This window comes from Macrotis lagotis, chromosome 2 (assembly GCF_037893015.1).
Source record: "Macrotis lagotis isolate mMagLag1 chromosome 2, bilby.v1.9.chrom.fasta, whole genome shotgun sequence".
NCBI lineage: Eukaryota > Metazoa > Chordata > Mammalia > Peramelemorphia > Peramelidae > Macrotis > Macrotis lagotis.
The window spans coordinates 137,724,397-137,743,041 of NC_133659.1; the positions used below are offsets into that span (position 1 = coordinate 137,724,397).

General features: G+C 33.5%; 1 protein-coding gene across 8 annotated transcripts in view; it reads left to right on the top strand.

Annotated features, from left to right (window-relative positions):
* Positions 1 to 18,645, top strand: part of CEP170 (centrosomal protein 170) — a 181,978-nt gene that overhangs the window by 122,014 nt on the left and 41,319 nt on the right. For 7 of the 8 annotated variants that reach the window (XM_074222880.1, XM_074222884.1, XM_074222885.1 and 4 more), the window contains 2 exons: positions 10,282 to 10,431; positions 14,608 to 14,734. In XM_074222880.1, the coding sequence (XP_074078981.1) occupies positions 10,282 to 10,431; positions 14,608 to 14,734 (277 nt within the window). The remainder of the gene's footprint in view (positions 1 to 10,281; positions 10,432 to 14,607; positions 14,735 to 18,645) is intronic. The other variant, XM_074222886.1, reaches the window with a different exon arrangement.

Below are 18,645 nucleotides of genomic sequence, written 5' to 3' on the forward strand. Positions count from 1 at the left end.
AGGTTCTCCTAATAATTGTTTCCTTTACATATATCAAAATCATAAAAAATTACTTTGAAAAATAAAACAGTAAAGGGAATTCTGGCAACTTTCTTGATTATTAATCACAAGCAAAGCATAAAACAGGGAAATTTGTGACTGCCATACCCATTTGGGACTGTGAGGGCTAATGTCCAATTGGGACTCAAAAATGAAGAGATTCCCAAGAGAAGATGGAAGATTCTACTGATATTCACATTTGCAAATGACATGTTAAGTGAAAGCTTAAGATATAATTTGACCAAGACACAGAACAGTAACAAAGGATACCACAGAATCTTGGGTCATGCCTTGGTTATGATGATCTGAATTACGTGTGTGAAGAGGGCTAGTGGTTTGTTTGCTTTGGACAGGATCCACTGAATTCTTTGCCTTCTCTTGTATGAACTTAGAGGGTTTTCCCTCTTCTAAGACAGTTCACATGGTTGTGGTGGTCTTACCTTTATACAGAAACTGGAAACAAATTTTGTTTCCATCCTTAATTCAAGTACAATATCAGAAATGGAAGACCTGGTCAGAGGTTAATAAAATGCATTACCCAATACCTGAAGTCAAAGAATACTAGCTAAATTGGCGAGTAAAAAAAGTGTGACCTTACAAGATTATTTACAGTGAGGAACAGAGATCAAGGAAGGGAGGCTAAAATGAAACATTTCCTGCCCTCAATCCCTTTACATCCTACTGGAGTACATAGACAAATACATAGCAATTAGTGTAGTGGGTCTTTGGACCTGGAGTCATGTAAACCTCAATTCAGATCATCTCACTAGCTGCATGAGCCTGGGAAAGTTACTTAACCTCCTTGTATGTTCTTAATACCCAGTTTCTTCATTTGTAAACTGAAGGGCTTCAAAAGATGCTAAAAGATTTAAAATTCTGGTGGATAGGAATACAAACTTTCTGGAAGAAGTAGGGATTTGGAAAGGACTCCAAAATACCATTATGACTGGCTATGGGGGCAGCACTAGCCAAGATCTTTAAGAAAGAGGACTTGATGTTTGCTGATTAATTATGATGACTTAGTGTCTTAAGACAAGAGTTCTTAATCTGGAGTTTGTGGATGTATTGTAGGGTGACCATTAATATGGATGAGAAAACATTTTTTATTTTCAATAACCTATAACTGAACTTTTTATCTTTTTCTCCCATTATGAATTATTTTAAAAAACATTCTGAGAATCAGAAAGTTTACACTAGACTGCCAAAAAAAGTACAGCAGCTCTCCCCCACATGAAAAAAAGGTTAAGAACCCCTGCTTTAAGTGGTTTATGTTGTTTGCAGATTACAAGTGAGATCCAGATAAGCCTCTGGGATAATGCAAAAGAATTGCTATTTTGTTCAGGTTTCCCAAAGTGAAATTTCCATGATGTGGGCATGACTTTGTGTCTCTTCTCTAGTGTGCTTATCAGTGGGAAGTATAGCAAGGACATTCTGCTTGTGTGCCAGCTGACCCCATTCCTTGGCCATATAATTCTTTTGTGACAAGATTTCCCTATGGAAGATGAAAGTCCTCTAGATGCTCCTGCTTGTTACCATGCATGCTGTCTAGTGGTCAGTTTTCTTGTAGCAGTTTTTTTGGGGGGGGGGTGAGGGAGCTGAGGTGAAGGAGGAATACAAATAAGAGAGTTTACAATCTAACGCAAAGGCAACATACAAAAGCAAGCTGACGAGAGTGGTTGTGTGTTTGTGTGTGTGTGTGTGTGTGTGTGTGTGTGTGTGTGTGTTGGGGGGAGGTATTAATAGATTTTTGAGTTTTATTGAAATATTATAAGGACCAGAAATTGTAAATACAATTACATCAAAGAACAAATTGCCATAGCCTTGACTGTGAAGCTAAACAAATTTTATAGGGCAGATTTCAAAAAGGTGTTAATATGGTACTTGTTTCTAGATACTACCCCATTTTTCTAAAGACATTTTCAAGTGTTCAAATGTTAACATTTCTCACAGGAATGTGTACTACTTTCTCTCAGCATAACATGGAAAGTTTGCATTGTAGGACTGTATTTTGTTTGTGAAATCATTCAAGCCCTTTCAATATAAAACTTGGTTGAATATATTAAATTTTATATTTAGATTAAAAATAGTTATTATTATTATTACACTTTAAATTCCTAAATAACTAGTTTATTTCTAACAAAACGGATATTTTCTTTTAAATTTTGTTCATTGTATATAGTATGCTGCTGTAATCACCATGAATCAATTTACTAATTTCAAAAAGTAACACGAACTCTATGGATACATATGTTAGTATACATTTAACTTGCAGGTGCAAACTAATTATAGCTATAATTTGTTCGTGATTTTGATTGTATATGCATCAGTTAAATTAACAAAACCTCAGAATTGGAAGAGAATTCAGAAACCATCTAGTTTAACTTGTCCCTGAATAAGAATCTAATTAAATAACATTACCAGAAAGAGAGTGTTTAGATTTTTCTTTGGAGACTTCTCTTTTGTGTTAACCCATGGCCTCTTGAGTTAGCTCCTCATTTGTCTATATATGAAGCATCTCACGAAGGACTGAATTTAATCCAGCCCATTATATACTTGAGCAGGTCACTTCTGTTTGCATTCTTTCTTCAGCTTATAAAATGAACATAGCAGAACCTACCTGGCAGGGTTATTATTAGGAGGATTAAGATATTTATCAAGTGCTCAGGGCTTTGCCTAGCTGATCATACCCAGTAGTCTAGCCTTTCAGGATCTTTTGGGATCCTGAGAACTCAGATCCAAAATTTTAACTTTATGTACATGTTTTGTGAGATCTGAACATTTTATTTCATCTATTCTTTTATCCTTGTCTTCACCAGAAGCATGAAATAAAACAAGACAAGTGTAAATTCTTAAAGCGATCTACCAAATCAACATAGTACAAGTCCTCATTACTCAATGGGTGTGCAGCCCTTGAACTAGTTTCAAATCCACCTAATTTTACTATTGTATAGCCTATAGCTCAACCAAATCAGAATTTCTAAGTTGGAAAAACTTTGGCAGTCCACAAAGAATCTTGAAAAAGAATCAAATCTAAAACTTACTCTTATTAACCAATCATCTAGCTTTTCCTTGAACACCTCCATTGAAGAGAATCCTAGTACCTTCTCTCTCTCTCTCTCTCTCTCTCTCTCTCTCTCTCTCTCTCTCTCTCTCTCTCTCTCACCATTCCTTTTCCCATGTAAAAATAATAGATCCACCATATATAACAAGGTTTGAAAAATACTTTATAAAGATCTCATTTTAATTTTACAACAAATTTTATACTTATGTTGCTATTGATAGGTGTTATCATTATTCCCGTTTTATAGATGGGGAAACTGAGATTAAGTGATTTGTTCAGTGTCACATAGTTAAGCATCTAAGACTAAGATTTGAACTCAGATTGGACTGCAGGATCATTATTTTATACACCATATCACCTAGCTGCTTCTTTTTGATGCTTCTAATTATTAAGAAACTTTTCCTGACGTGAAAATTAAATACTCCTCCTTGACAATTTATACTCATTATTGCTATTTCTGCCCTTCGGGCACAAAACAAAACCATTTAATCTCTAGTCTACCTGATAGTTCTATACATATCTGAAAACCTCTACTATATCCCCTACTCTTTTGAGTAGGAATTCTCTGTCTTTAACTAACTCAGTTTTTATATGAACTCAAAACCTTTCACACTATTGATCCTAAACTTCTGAACACTTTGCAGCTTATCTTTGTCCTTCCTAATACACAGTAGCACCAGAAACAGAATATTCCTGATATGACCCATCTGAGATTATGGAAAGCTATCTTCTTTTATTATATCCCAACATTACATTCTCTGTATTACCTTACACTGAACTTGTACTCTGTTCAAAACCACAGGTATTTTTCAGAGGAACAATCTTACATTGCTTGTCCTCATCTTCTAAAGTAGAGTTTTAAACCTAGATATGAGATTTTTATATTTATTCTACCTAAGCCCATTATTTTGCCTACCAAATCTCCAAGTTATCCTTCCTCCCAACTTTATATCTTGTGAATTTGAGTGAGCATTCCATCAGTCAGCAACTTTCTATTAAACTGTTTAGTATTTACAAATATTAGACTAGGTACTGGAGATACAGATATTTATACAAATAAGAAAATGTCTTCTCTGGAGAAGTCCTTTAAAAATGAATGTGTTTATATTAGAGTGACTAAGTTTGAGGAGGGGGTTGAGGGAAGGAAAGTATTCAGAACTCATTTTTTTGAGAAATTAATAGTTATGACATAACTACAGTTTGCCCTTTAGCTACTAGACCTCAGAATTCCCAAGCCCAGATTTTTGTAACTTTTGAAACATATCAGATGTGTCTACTGTTAGGAAAATTTCTCATTTAAACTACTAATCCTCCCAAATTCCACTGAAATCTCTGAGTCCTCAAAGCTAGAATTGACATAATTTCAACCCCAAGTTTCTAAAGATAAAAAATGGAACTAGAACACAAGATATTGAGGATCATCTTATCTACTGAGATTTCACCATTTTAATAATATCTTAATAATACTATGAGCTTTCAATGAAGTCTCCGGTCTTACAGTAGCAAGAAAAATTTAAGTGAGAATCATTGCTAGAAAAATCTTTTGTTAAATATATTTCCTAATACCATTGAAGATTACAAGGTTGCCAATTGTTTTCCAAGATCCCTTTGATGCTTGCAGTGGTTTTAAGCATGCCTGATATAGTAAAAACTTCCTAATTCTTTTTATGTGCAACTATGCTCTTTTTACTTATATTACTTTTCTTTCTTTTTGTTACTATCTCCTTCTTTTTGTTACTATCTCCTTCCTTTAGGTTACTTCTTTATGGAAGGACAGTTTGGAATTATTAAATTTAAGTCATAAAGTCATATTTAACTGAATATGCCAACTGTTTCTCACTTTTTTATCCTACCCCTTATAGTAATGGTGTTACTGTTCTTAGTTGCTTTAAGTTTACAGTGATGTAAATTCTCCTGAATTTTAAGACATTTGAATGTCAAATAGTTCACAATTTAGTTGAACTACATAGAGTTTTGAAGGTTTTATCTATTTCTTTATGGTCAGTTAACTGATACATGTACACACATATACACATTTATCACATGACACATCCCTTTTTACTTTGTGATAAGTACATATATATGTGAGAGATGTTTGTCTTTCATTTTTTTTGCAAGGCAGTGGGGTTAAGTGACTTGTCCACGGTCACACAGTTAGGCAATTATTAAGTGTCTGAGGCCAAATTTGAACTCAGGTACTCCTGACTCCAGGGCCAGTGTTCTATCCACTGTGCCACCCAGCTGCCCTTGTCCTTCATTCTTGAAGAAGACCATGACATTAGGGAGGTGATGTCATGACAAAACAAGTGAATTGAATTTAAGTGAGGTGGTGGAGCTATACTAAGTTACCAGCCTCACTTTCTCCTCCAGAGCTATCTGGATATTAATAAGGGTAACTGTGAGACAATTGGATTAAGTGACTTGCCCAAGATCACACAATTAGTTAGTGTCAAGTGTGAGTCTAGATTCTAACTCCTGTCCTCCTGACTCAAGTGCTTTATCCATTGCACCACTATACATGCATACATACATACATTGAAGAATTCAAATTTGAGGACATGAAGTGGGGGTAATACTTTGTTTTAAGAAATTTGAAAATCTCAAGCTACTGAAATTAAGATATGGTAATTAAAGTTATTATGCTCTCCTATATTTAAAATGAACTATTAACCTGATATCAAGACTGTCTACTTATTAAAAACAATTTCTGAGAATATTAGCTTCTCAAACTCCCATATTATAGGAAAGTAAAGAGGTTTTCAAAAGTTCCTTTGGCCAGATTTATTAGTAAAATACTTTATTGATCTCATTTATGATCATATTTATATCAGTCATGAAGTCTAATAAAAGTTCCTTTAAGGAGTGCGGCAGCTAGGTGGCACAGTGGATAGAGCACTGGTCCTAGAGTCTTGGGCAAGTCACTTTACATCATTACCTTGCAAAAAACAAAAATAAATTCCTATAAAGAATAGATATGTTAATGCTAAAAAGGAATGCTTAAATTTGATGTTTAAATGAATATATTTTTGTATTGATACATTTCTCCTACCTTCTTAAAAGAAAATACAGTAAGCTCAAAGCTACCTATAACAGAAAGTAGAGGGTAGGGGAGGCAAGAAAAAGGGAAGAAGTGAGCCATTCTTTATAATTGAGAGTTTATTACTTTAAGAATAAAATTTAGTAAAATCTCAAAGATATTGTAAAATGGAATATGCATTGTCCATTGTTATCCCTAAATCAGCTTTTGCTTTTTTTGTAAACCATTTCACGAGTGTAGGAAAACTTTGCTAAACACTGAGACAGATTGAATTAAATTGTTTTCTCGTTTATAAGTTTCAGGAAGTTCTTTTCTTTCTTAAATTATGATTAATTTAAAATTTCATTTTATATTTGCACTTAGATTTATATTTTATTTTTTAAAATTTTTGTTTATTTAAGGCAATAGGGTTAAGTGACCTGCCCAAGGTCACACAGCTAGGCAATTATTAAGTATCTGAGGCTTGTTTTGAACTCAGGTCCTCCTGACTCCATGACCAGTTGTGCTACCTAGCTGCCCCCTAAATTTATATTTTAATCCTTGCACCTTTTAAACTGGAATTTGCAGAACTGAAATGCCACAAAGGTGGCATTGTGAATATGACGGACCATATCTAGAGTCAGGAAGACCGAAGTTCAAAAGCACTTAGTATGTGACCCTAGGAAAGTCACTAAATCTCTTCCTGCCTTAGTTCCCTCATCTTTAAAATGGGGATAATAGGGGTGGCTAGGTGGCACAGTGGATAGAGCATTGGCCCTGGAGTCAGGAGTACCTGGGTTCAAATGTGGCCTCGGAAGCTTAATAATTACCTAGCTGTGTGACCTTGGTCAAGCCACTTAACCCCATTTGCCTTGCAAAAAAAAAAAAACATAAAAAAAGGAGATAATAATAGAAACTACTTCCCAGGGTTTCTGTGAGGATCAAATGAGAAAAGATTTGTAAAGACTTTACAAAACTTAAAGCATTCAGTAAATGTTAGTTTTTGTTGTGGTTGTTGTCTAAATACTTAGGCATCAGCCTGCTAGATGAAAGGCAATGAACATCCTGCCCAAGGGAGCGCTGATTAAGAGGTAAATATGGGAAGAAAAGCATTGACTTCCTGGATGTTTTTTCACTTTAGGAACATATGCATAAAAGATGACTACTTGAAGGCAGCTTGTGGATCTGTCCTACTATGGATTTGTTAATAGCACAATGTGCCAAATATTATGTAAGCCCTTAACTTAAAAACTTTATTATCTATTATTTTTATTATATTGGGATTAAATAGTTCCATATTCTATAACACTGATTTTATCAGTTTCAAACATTATAGTCTCCTTTGTTTTTTACATTTAGTAGTATTGTTTTTTCAATTACATATGTAGTTTTCAGCATTCACTTTTATAAGATTTTGAATCTTAAATTTTCCCCCATCCCTTCTTCCTATTTCCCCTCCCCAAGGCAGCAAGCAGTCTGATATAGATTATACTTGTTCAATCATATTAGTCATATTTTCCACATTTATCATGTTGCAAAAGAATAATAAGGAAAAAAGTGAAAAACCAAAAGTGAAAATAGTATACTTCTATCTGCATTCAGATTCCATAGTTCTTACACTGTCGGTGGATAGCATTTTCCATCATGAATATTTTGGTTCATTGTATAGTTGAGAAGAACTGAATCTATCATGGGTGATCATTGCACATTGTTGCTATTACTGTATACAATGTTTTCTTGATTCTACTCACTTCACTCAGCATTTTTTCATGTTTTTCTGAAATCTACTTGCTTATCATTTCTTAGAGTATCACAGTATTCCATTGCATTCATATACCATATCAGCCGTTCTCTAATTAATGGGCATCCCCTCAATTTCCAATACTTTGCTACCCCAAAAAGAACTGCTATATTTTTGTACATGTGGGTCCTTTTCCCCTTTTTGTGAGCTCTTTGGGATATAGACCTAGTAATAGTAGTGTTAGATCAAAGGCTATGAACAATTTTATAGCCCTTTGGGCATATAGTTCCAAGTTGCTCTCCAGAATGGTTGAATCAGTTTCACAACTCTACCAACAGTACACCTTCTTGTCATAATCAAATAAAAAGTTAATCATTTAAATAAATCAGTAAAGAAAGTAGAATGAATAGGAACCTAACGTTTGCCCACCATTCTTGAAGGTACTATGGAAGGGGGGGGGTGAAGAGATAAAATAAACTTAACTACTAGGATGAATTGAATAGGGAATGTCAATCATGTTGACATTAATAGCATTTTGGGAAAGTAAGTAGACCTCCAGAACATCTGGCTTCTAATTTTAGCTTTGCCATTAATTCATTTTTGTGACAATTGGAAAAATTATTTAATCTTAGCAGTTCTCCACTTCCTCATCTAAAAAATTTTGAAAGATAATGAGATTTATAGACAAAGACATGGAAGGGGCTTCAAATAACATCTAGGCCAACTCTTATGCAAGTCATGAATCTTATCTACAGCAAACCTAACTCTTTCTAATCATCCAACCTGTGCTTGAAGAGTTCAGTGAAAAAGGAAACTTACCCCTTTGAGAAAATCCATTCTGTTTTTAGACAGAAGTCATGGTCAGCACAGTTTTCCCTGTTTTGAGTTAGAATCTGTTTCACTTTAAAATTGTTTGTTATAATTCTGTCCAAATAAAATATATTCTATTCCTTTTCTATATAACAGCCTTTTAATGATTTGACTATAACTCTTATAAACTTTTAATTTTTTCCCAGACTAAATATCTCTCATAATTTCATTTGAACCTCATTTAGTAAAGTTTTGATTTTCCTTTATTTTCTAGTTGCTTCCTGGACAAGCCCCAGCTTGTCACCTTCCATTTTAAAATGTGAAACACAATATGTCTCCTGACCAGGGTAGAATGCTGTGGCCCATAATACAGTGTACCCCATTTGTTCTGAATACCAGACTTTGGTTAGAAGAAATTCAAATCATATTCACTACTTTGCCCATCATTTTGAACTGGCAATCAATCCTTTAGACTGCTTTAAATGATATACTGTTTCTCCCATCAATGTGTTTGTATAACTGATTTTTTTTCACCAGTTTGTAGGACACTGCATTTCTTCTTTATCAAATTTCATCTTCTTAGCCTCTACCTATAATTCTTACTGGTTGATACTTTTTGGTGTGTTTGCGTTGATAAACTATGGCTTTTATCCAGCTTATTGATATAAATTCTGGATTTAATACAGTCAAGTAAATAATACAACAGCATTTCCCAAGAGATTTTGTTCCAGGTTCCAGGTTGACATTAGTTCATAAATACTACTTTGATCTAGATAGTCAAGTAGTTACAACTTCTAACATAACTGTTCAGTTTTCTAGTCTGCGATTTATCCTTCTCATCCATAAGAATATAATGGGGGGAAAATTATGAAATGATTTTCTAAAATCCAAATATGCTGTTACACCCATACATTTTAATAGCTTACTAATAACATTAACCAATTTACTGTCAAATATTATAAAATAATGATCCTAATGGTAATAGTATTTCTTCAACCAGTGAATTAGAATTCAGGCCATAGGGTCTAGGCAAAATTTTTTCCTCTTTAATAGCAACGAAGTATAAAGCAATGACTTTTGCTCTAATGATAAGGAAAACTCAGTAGTTTTGAGAATTGAGTTCGTTGAGTTGGTGAAAGAATTAACTCAGGACATTAACAATTCACAACTATTAATAAATTATACATTGATTAAGTCTTAATTTTATAATTTGAAAGATCTATTGAATAAAAATATGTATGTTTATAATAATCTTGTGTAACTGTATCATAAATTAGAGGGAGTGGAAAGAATAAATACTCTCTGGTTAGGTTGTCTATTTTCTGATAATGTTGAGAAATATTTTGAAGAGACGTCAAACTTTACACTTGAATATTTTTGTTCCTGACCAAATTAATCTTTTCAAATGAATTTTCTGACATGCACGTATACACAGCATTTCATTTTAAAAACATAATTCTTATTCCTGAAATGAGCTTGTTGGTTTTCTTTTTCTGTTTTAGGTTGGTATATTTGACAAGTGGCCTTCTATACAGTTAATCATGCCATCCATTCTGTAACCTCATACCTAGGCATGCCTTTTTAATCTATATAATAATTGGTTTCATTTCACAGGTCTTTGGAGTAGATGACGGTCAGGATTATAATAGGCCTGTTATCAATGAAAACCAGAAAGATTTAATAAAAGATTGGGCTCTGAATTCTGCTGCAGTAGTAACAGAAGAAAAAAAAACACTGATTACATCTGGATTTCTTGATTCTGAGGTAGAATTCTGTTCCTGATGATTAACTCTTTCTCTGTTTAAAAACATGTATTTCGAAAAAAAAAAATTTTATTATTTTGAGTGATTAGGAGGTTTCTTATAAAACACCTTTAGACATCCACTTTTCATAAGATTTTAGTGCAAACTGAAAACAGGCTTTAAATAATTTGGATTATTGGATTTTTTGGATTTTTGTAGTTTTGCTTTCAATATTTTTCTAGTTGAGATGGATAAAAATAAATTAATTCAATAAAGATTTTTAAGGACATAATAATGTTCCTAATAACTGAATTTTTTTTGATTTCTTTAAAGTTAATGAAGTATTTTACACATATTGTTTCATTTAATCATCCCAAAAATCCTGTGGGGAGGTAGTTACTATAGGCATTTTTTATCCCTACTTCACAGATGAGAAAAAATGAGGTTCAGAGATATGCTGGCTTACTCATGGTCACACAGCTAAGTAAGTATGGGAGGTAGAGTTTAAACTTAGATCATTCCACAGCAGTGTTCTTTCATTTGTTATTTATGCTCAACATGGCACTAAGTATTATGGGAAATTTTTCTACAATTAGAAAACTGAGTCTCTACCTTCTAGGAAATGACCATCTACTTGGGAATATCAGACTGAAACATATATAGGAAAATGTGGCATAGCTCAAAGAGACCTGTACCAAGCTATCAGTAGATCTGAGTTCTCATTTGACTCTATTCTGTGACTCTAGGATTGTCACTGGACCGCTCTAAACTTGTTTCCTCATCTTTAATAGATAGGAACAGAGGTGATAGAATCAGAGAATCGGAGTTCACATTTCCAACTCCAACACTACCTCTTGTGACCTGGAGGAAATCACTGATCCTTTCTGGACCTCTTCTACAAAAAGTTCTTCATCTGCAAAATGAAGGAGTAGAACTAGATATGACTTAGATCTTTTCCAGTTCTATATCAATGATTCTAGAGTTGATTATAAGATTTTTTTTTTAGCTGTCATTCAGGAAAGTCCTCTGTCATGAAAGCAAGTGCTTACTAGTGAACACACACATAGATACACACTCATACACTTATACAAATGATAGGAGAGAACCATAGCAAGGATGATTTTAGAGTCCTATAAGTAGGTTAGCGAAGACAACTTGGGGGGGGGTTGTTGGTTTTTTCCTATGTTCCATAATGTTAAATGTAGAAAAAACATTGTCTAAATATGTAGAATATCCATTCTTCAGAATTTAATAAAGATAAAAATGGATCATTTGGTATTAATAAATAGTAACTGCATATATATATATATATATATATATATATATATATATATATAAAATCCTAGGACTCTTCATTTATATTGACTTGTATATTCACTTAAACATGCTACAGACAAAATATCTCCCGTGACTGAAAATTTATTAGTGTCTTTTTAGCATGTCTCATGACTGTCATTTTCTGAAAGTGTCTATAAGAAGCCATTATATTTTTGTATATTTTTTACTGTCTTTTTAACTTGTTTGGTTTTGGGTGGGTTGCATGTATGTTTGTCCAAGTTTGTTTTTTTTATAGCTACTTATTTGAGAGAAAATGAATTGGTTATTTGTTTCAGGTGAATGTGAAACAGAGTGAGTCATATAGAAAAACATGATTGAGAGCTGCATGCTTATGATTGTTCCATAGAACTAACTGGCTTCAGTATTCAAGATTGTGTACTAAGATGCCTATAAAAAAAAATCTTACAATGCTGTTGTTTTAGCAATAACAAAGTTTTTTGTTCAGTTACATGATATAGAACAAGTCAGTGAATCTAAGTATTGTTCAGTGAATGTTTGCCCACATTGAAGGATGCTAGGGAGATATTTCACTTTCTATAGATAAAATAGTCAGTGACCATATCTTTATTTTCAGTGTAATCATGAAGCAATGTGATATATCTGCTTTCAAGGCTATAAGATCTTATTAAAAAACAAATAGAGTTTAAAATTGTTTCTCTAGAATTTGTGATTTTTATAGAAATCTTGGTTTATATTTTTAAAAATAAGACAAACTTTTCATTGTTTGGTTTTCAATTCAAAATGATTTTCATTACTTTAGTCTCATTTATTCCTTCTGTTTATAATTATACCTTTCATCAGACTTTTCTTTTGCATAAACCCATTTAAGAAAATAGGTATAAGGGGTGGCTAGGTGGCGCAGTGGATAGAGCACCAGCCCTGGAGTTAGGAGTACCTGAGTTCAAATCCGGCCTCAGACACTTAATAATTACTTAGCTGTGTGACCTTGGGCAAGCCACTTAACCCTACTGCCTTGCAAAATGACCTAAAAAAAAAGAAAATAGGTTAAAACAGACAAAGTAACTTGTCATTTTTTTCAAAATAAGGTCTTTATGGTGTTAAACAATACCCTAATTCATATCTTCAGCATTAACTGCATGGCTCTCAAATTAAGTTCATAATGTTTTTCATTCAAATTAAGAATAATCTTCCCTCACCTTACTCTTCTACCATTAAACACAGAATGACCTCTGACCAATGACCTCTAGAATGATAAGACATGTTATGGGCTAAATTCCACTTATTTCAGTTCATATTGATCAACAAGGTGTTCCAGTAGCACATTTTCCTAAGAGTCAGATGAAAGAAGGGCTTATCATAGGCCAAATGCAGCTTCCTGCTCACTGCCACTTGTACCCTTGAAATATCTTCCAAGAGTTTTCCATATAACTTGATTAGGGAAAGTTTCTTGGAGAAATTAAAGTTTTGTTCCTAAACCATAAGTTCTAAGACAGAAATAGGAGTTCTAATTTTCCTAAATACTGTTCTTCTATTCAACTCAGGAATCATTTATTAAATACCTTTGATGTGCAAAATACAAACATCCAGTGGGATCCTGAAACTAGCTGGTCTGGAACTTACAGAATTCCTCCTATCAATCAGTCAATCAATCAGTCTATAAGCATTATTTGGTGCCAGCAGTATACCACACACACTGTGATAGGTAGCAGGGCTCAAAAAGACAAAAATAAAACAGTCCTTACTTTTAAGGAGCTTATTTTTCACTGACAACAGGAACATTTATAAGTATGTGCAACATAAATACAAGGTCATTTGGCAAGAGAGGGAATTAAGGGGCAACAAGGTGATGCAGGTGATAGAGAACTGGTTTTGGAATCAGAAGGACCTGAGTTCAAATTTGGTCTCAGACACTTGATAATTACCTAGCTGTGTGACCTTGAGCAAGTCACTTATTCCCAATACTTTGCAAAAACAGAGAGAGAGAGAGAGAAAAGGAAATGAAGAAAGGCCTAAGAGCTGATTTGCATTGATCATGGCTGAGTAACAAGACTGGTTTCAATTCGTTGCAGCTCAGGAACCATCAAATAGACAATGTGCCAGTGAGTTTACCTAATTCACCAGAAAGTTTTACACTTAAAAGTAAATTTTCATACTTCAAGAATAATATGAGTTTTAAATAACAAATTACATTTCAAAAGACCCAGACTTCTCACTCAGGTAGCATTGTTAAATCATATTCTGTTCTGCTTTTTTTTTTTTTAAGCACTTACTGAGTCTTACTCCAGGGTCTTATTCTGTTGTAAAGGTGAGTGACCTTTGGCTTAGAAGACTGTGCCAACAGAACATAAGCTCTACCATGGTCTGTCAAGCTCAGAAGATTTTAAGTACAGGGCCATTTATTTTAAAGAATCATATTCCTGGGGCAGCTAGGTGGCATAGTGGATAAAGCACCAGCCTTAGAGTCAGGAATACCTGGGTTCAAATACGGTCTCAGACACTTAATAATTATGTAGCTGTGTGGCCTTGGGCAAGCCACTTAACCCCATTTGCCTTGAAAAACCTAAAAAAAAAAAGAATCATATTCCTGATTATCAAGTAATGACCTTTTTCCCCATGGATGCAGCAACATAAAATTTGTGAAAGGGTTACAGTCTGCATTGGTGGAGGGGACTACCCTCACCAATGAAACCACAGATCTTGGAAATACTGAAGTCAAAGGGGTGTTTGGGGGAGGGGCTTAAAAATAATTACTGAAATAATTGTTAGTTTCAGTTGATTACTGTTATGGGAATATAGAATATAATTACAAAAATGTAAGTTTGTATAATGTAAATACAATTGAATTTCAGATAAAAAACACATTGATTTAATAAGAATCATGCTTATTTTCCTTTTATAGGAAGGCAAAGCTTCATCTGGAAACAAGAGATGGGTTTCACAGTGGGCTAGTTTAGCTGCAAATCATACAAGACATGATCAAGAAGACAGGACAATAGAGTTATCTGCACCTGCACCTATAGAAAATGGTATTTTTAAAACATTTTAAATGTTTTTATGTTAAAACTAGATTATTTATCACAGTTAAATTTGTGTTAATGCATTTCTGTTATACTCACACCCAATTTGTAAATTCATTTTGAATATTAGGGAAAATACTATAAAAATCATTATTCTATCTCTGAATGATGAAATAGAATTTTCTTGGATCACTGAGAAAAATTGCCACTTAATCAATTGGCAAGGAATGTAAACTTAATACAAAGCTGTGAATAAATTCAGTTCTTAACTATCATTTAATTGTCAAGTATTGGGGTGGCTAGGTGGTACAGTGGATAAAGCACTGGCCCTGGAGTCAGGAGTACCTGAGTTCAAATCCGGCCTCAGACACTTAAAAATTACCTAGCTGTGTGGCCTTGGGCAAGCCACCTAACCCCATTGCCTTGCAAAAACTTAAAAAACAGGGGCATTATTCTCAAGTATTCTAGGAGAAAGGAAGAAATCCATTTCTATGAGTATTTTTTATAATCTAACATTTTGTGATTTTTCTCATGTCTATAAATTTATATGGGATCCTAGATCAAGAGTTATAAGCAACCTTGGAGCTTATCTAACCCAAAAACCTCATTTGAGAACTGAGGAACCTGGGACTTTCCCATGGTTTAAAAAGGTGGGATTTTGGCGTAGTGGATAAAGCACCAGCCTTGGAGTCAGGGGGACCTGGATTCAAATCCGGTCTCAGACACCTAATAATTACCTAGCTGTGTGGCCTTGGGCAAGCCACTTAACCCCATTTGCCTTGCAAAAACCTAAAAAAAATAATAAAAAATAAAAAGGTGGAATTTTAATACACTACTTTCCCCATCATACAATAATGATTTAATTAAAAAATTTACACATTTATACATTAGCCTGTGTAAAATTTTTGGAACTATCACTGTCATGGACTTAAAGCTATTTAATAACTTGTATTCTCAAGTTGTCACATATACATCACCTGAGTCCTAGTTCATTTCCTCTTATTCTGTTCTCAGGAAAAAAAATGAAAAATAAGGCTTTGTGTTTTAGAGCAAAGGGCATTAAATCTGATAGTCAAAACTTTGAATTCTGTTCTCAAGTGTAGTACTGATTAGATTAGTGATCTTAAGCAAATCATTTAATCTCTCAGAACCTCATCTTCCTTACCTGTGGATCCTGCAGGTTATTTTAAATAATCTCTAGATCCTTAAAGCTTTTTGCTGGCTTAATTTCATGCCATTCAAAAGAATTTCTTTTCAGAGGTTTATTTTAAATTGTGATTTATAACATCTTTAATAAAAGAAAAGGCTTTTTAAGTCTAGTAAAAATTATCCAGCAATTGACCATCAGGTACATGAATGAGATGAAAGAAAAGATATTAAAAAAATTGAATAATTAACCTATTATAAAATTGATAATAACATTTCCATATTTCTGTAGGGAAGTCAAAATAATTTGAAGATTTGAGAAACATTGTATGTTCTCTATTTTTACAGTCCAAGAAGTGAATAGCAGAGTAGTTGAGTTGGTTGACCCAAAAATTAATTGTAAAATTATTAGATATTAACTAAGAAAAATAAAATTTCACCATTTTTTTGAAAGATGATTTTAAATGATCTTCTAGCATTCTGTTTGTATCATGGTAAGAGAATTATTTTTATTATTATGTAAATATTTTACTTATTTTTCAATTACATATAATGATAAGGTATTGAATTTTACAGTTTTTTTCTCTGTCTCCTTTTCCTCTCCCCTTCCCCAACAGAAGGCCATCTGATATAGGCTTTACATTTGCCTCCATGATAAGCATAGATCAAAATTGAACATTAGAGATAGCAAAATACATAGTACATAAAATAACTTTTAAAAATAATAAGCTTGGGTCTTTCTTTAAACTCCACAGCTCTTTCTCTGGATAAAGATGTTATTCTCCATCACAGTTTTCCCTAAAATTGTCCCTGATTATTGCACTGATGAAATGTATAAGTCCATCATGATTGATCATCACTCCATGTTGTTGTTAGTTTGTACAATGTTCTGGTTCTGCTCATCTCACTCAGCATCAATTCATGCAAGTTTTTCCAGTTTTCTCTGAAATCCCATTCCCTCATGATTTCTCCTAGCTTTTTAAACATTTTTTTTATTTTTAAGGCAATGGGGCTAAGTGACTTGCCTAAGGTCACATAACTAGGCGATTATTAAGTGTCTGAGGTCGGATTTGAACTCAGGTCCTCCTGACTCCAGGGCCAGTGCTCCCATGTACGGCACTACCTAGCTGCTTCCTCCTCATGATTTCTTATAGAACAATAGTATTCTATCACATACATATACCACAATTTGTTCAACCATTCCCCAATTGATGGGCATCCCCTCAATTTCTAATTCTTTGCCACTACAAACAGAGGTGCTATGAATATTTTTGTACATGTGAGTTTTTTTTTTACTCTTTTTCATGATCTCTCTTAAAGGATAACAAACCTAGTAGCTGGTATTACTGGATCAACAGGTATACACATTTTTATTGCCCTTTGGGCATAATTCAAAATTGTTCTCTAGAAAAGTTGGATCAATTCACAACTCCACCAACAATACTTTAGTGTCCTAGATTTCCCACACCCCCTCCAACATTGATTATAATCCTTTCTGATCATATTGGCCAATCTGAGAGATGTGGTACTTCACAGATGCTTTAATTTGTTTTTCTCCAATCCATATTGATTTAGAGAAATTTTTCTTATTATAGATAGCTTTGATTTCTTCATCTGAGAATTGCCTTTGTGTATCCTTTGACCATGTGTTAATTGGGTAATGACTTGTTTTTTTTTATAAATTTGACTCAGTTCAGTATGTATATATTTTATAAATGAGTCTTTTTGTCAGAAGCACTAATTGTAAAAATTGTTTCCCAATTTACTACATTCCTTTTGATTTTGGTTACAGTGGTTTTGTTTGTGCAGAAACTTTTTAATTTAATGTAATTAAAATTACCTGTTTGTTTTTTTTTATAATGTTCTCTATCTCTTCTTTGGTCATAAATTGCTTCCCTTTCCATAGATCTGACCCATAAACTATTCTTTGTTCTAATTTTCTTATATTATTGCCTTTTATGTCTAAATTCTGCATCCATTTTGACCTTATCTTTGTTTAGGGTGTGAGATGTTGGTCTAATCCTATTTTCTGCCAACTGTCTTCCAGTTTTCCCAGCAGTTTTTATCGAAGAGTGAGTTCTTATCCCAGAAGCTGGATTCTGGGTTTATTAAACAGTAGATAATTATAATCATTTCCTGCAGTCTATGCTAAGAGAATTATTAAGCTGATATTTCCCTGAAATAATCAAACTTATTCATTGAACAAATATTTGAATGCCTACAGAATAGCTTTAAAGTTTTCAAAGTATTTTACAAATAGTATCACAACAACCTTAGATGCTATTATGATCCCAATTTTACAGATGAGGAAACTGAAGCTGACAAAGGTCAAGTGACTTGCCCAGAGCCATACAGCCAACAAGGGCCTGCACTACCTTCAGAGTACTAGTAGATATTTGTCTAGTATAGGATACAAAAACAAAGCATACCCCTACTTACAGACTACTTAGATTCTCATAAAGGATAAATGACATGGATGTCTAAAAATGTAAGACCTCAGATTATTGATTTAAAACTGAAGGATATCTCAGAGGCTATCTAGTTCATTTTATATCTAATGAAGAGATGAAGATGATTATAAAAGGATTGAATGGCAGAGGTAGGATTTCAAACAGGATCCTCTGTCCAGTGTTCCTTCCCTTCTCCATTTCCTTTCTCTTTCTCTTCATAGTCTCAGAGTTGATTTTAAATCTGGGTCACATGTTTTTGTACAGTTTAAAGGCTGGTTTTCTGTTGATTGTGTCACATAATTCTGTGCAATAATAATATATGAT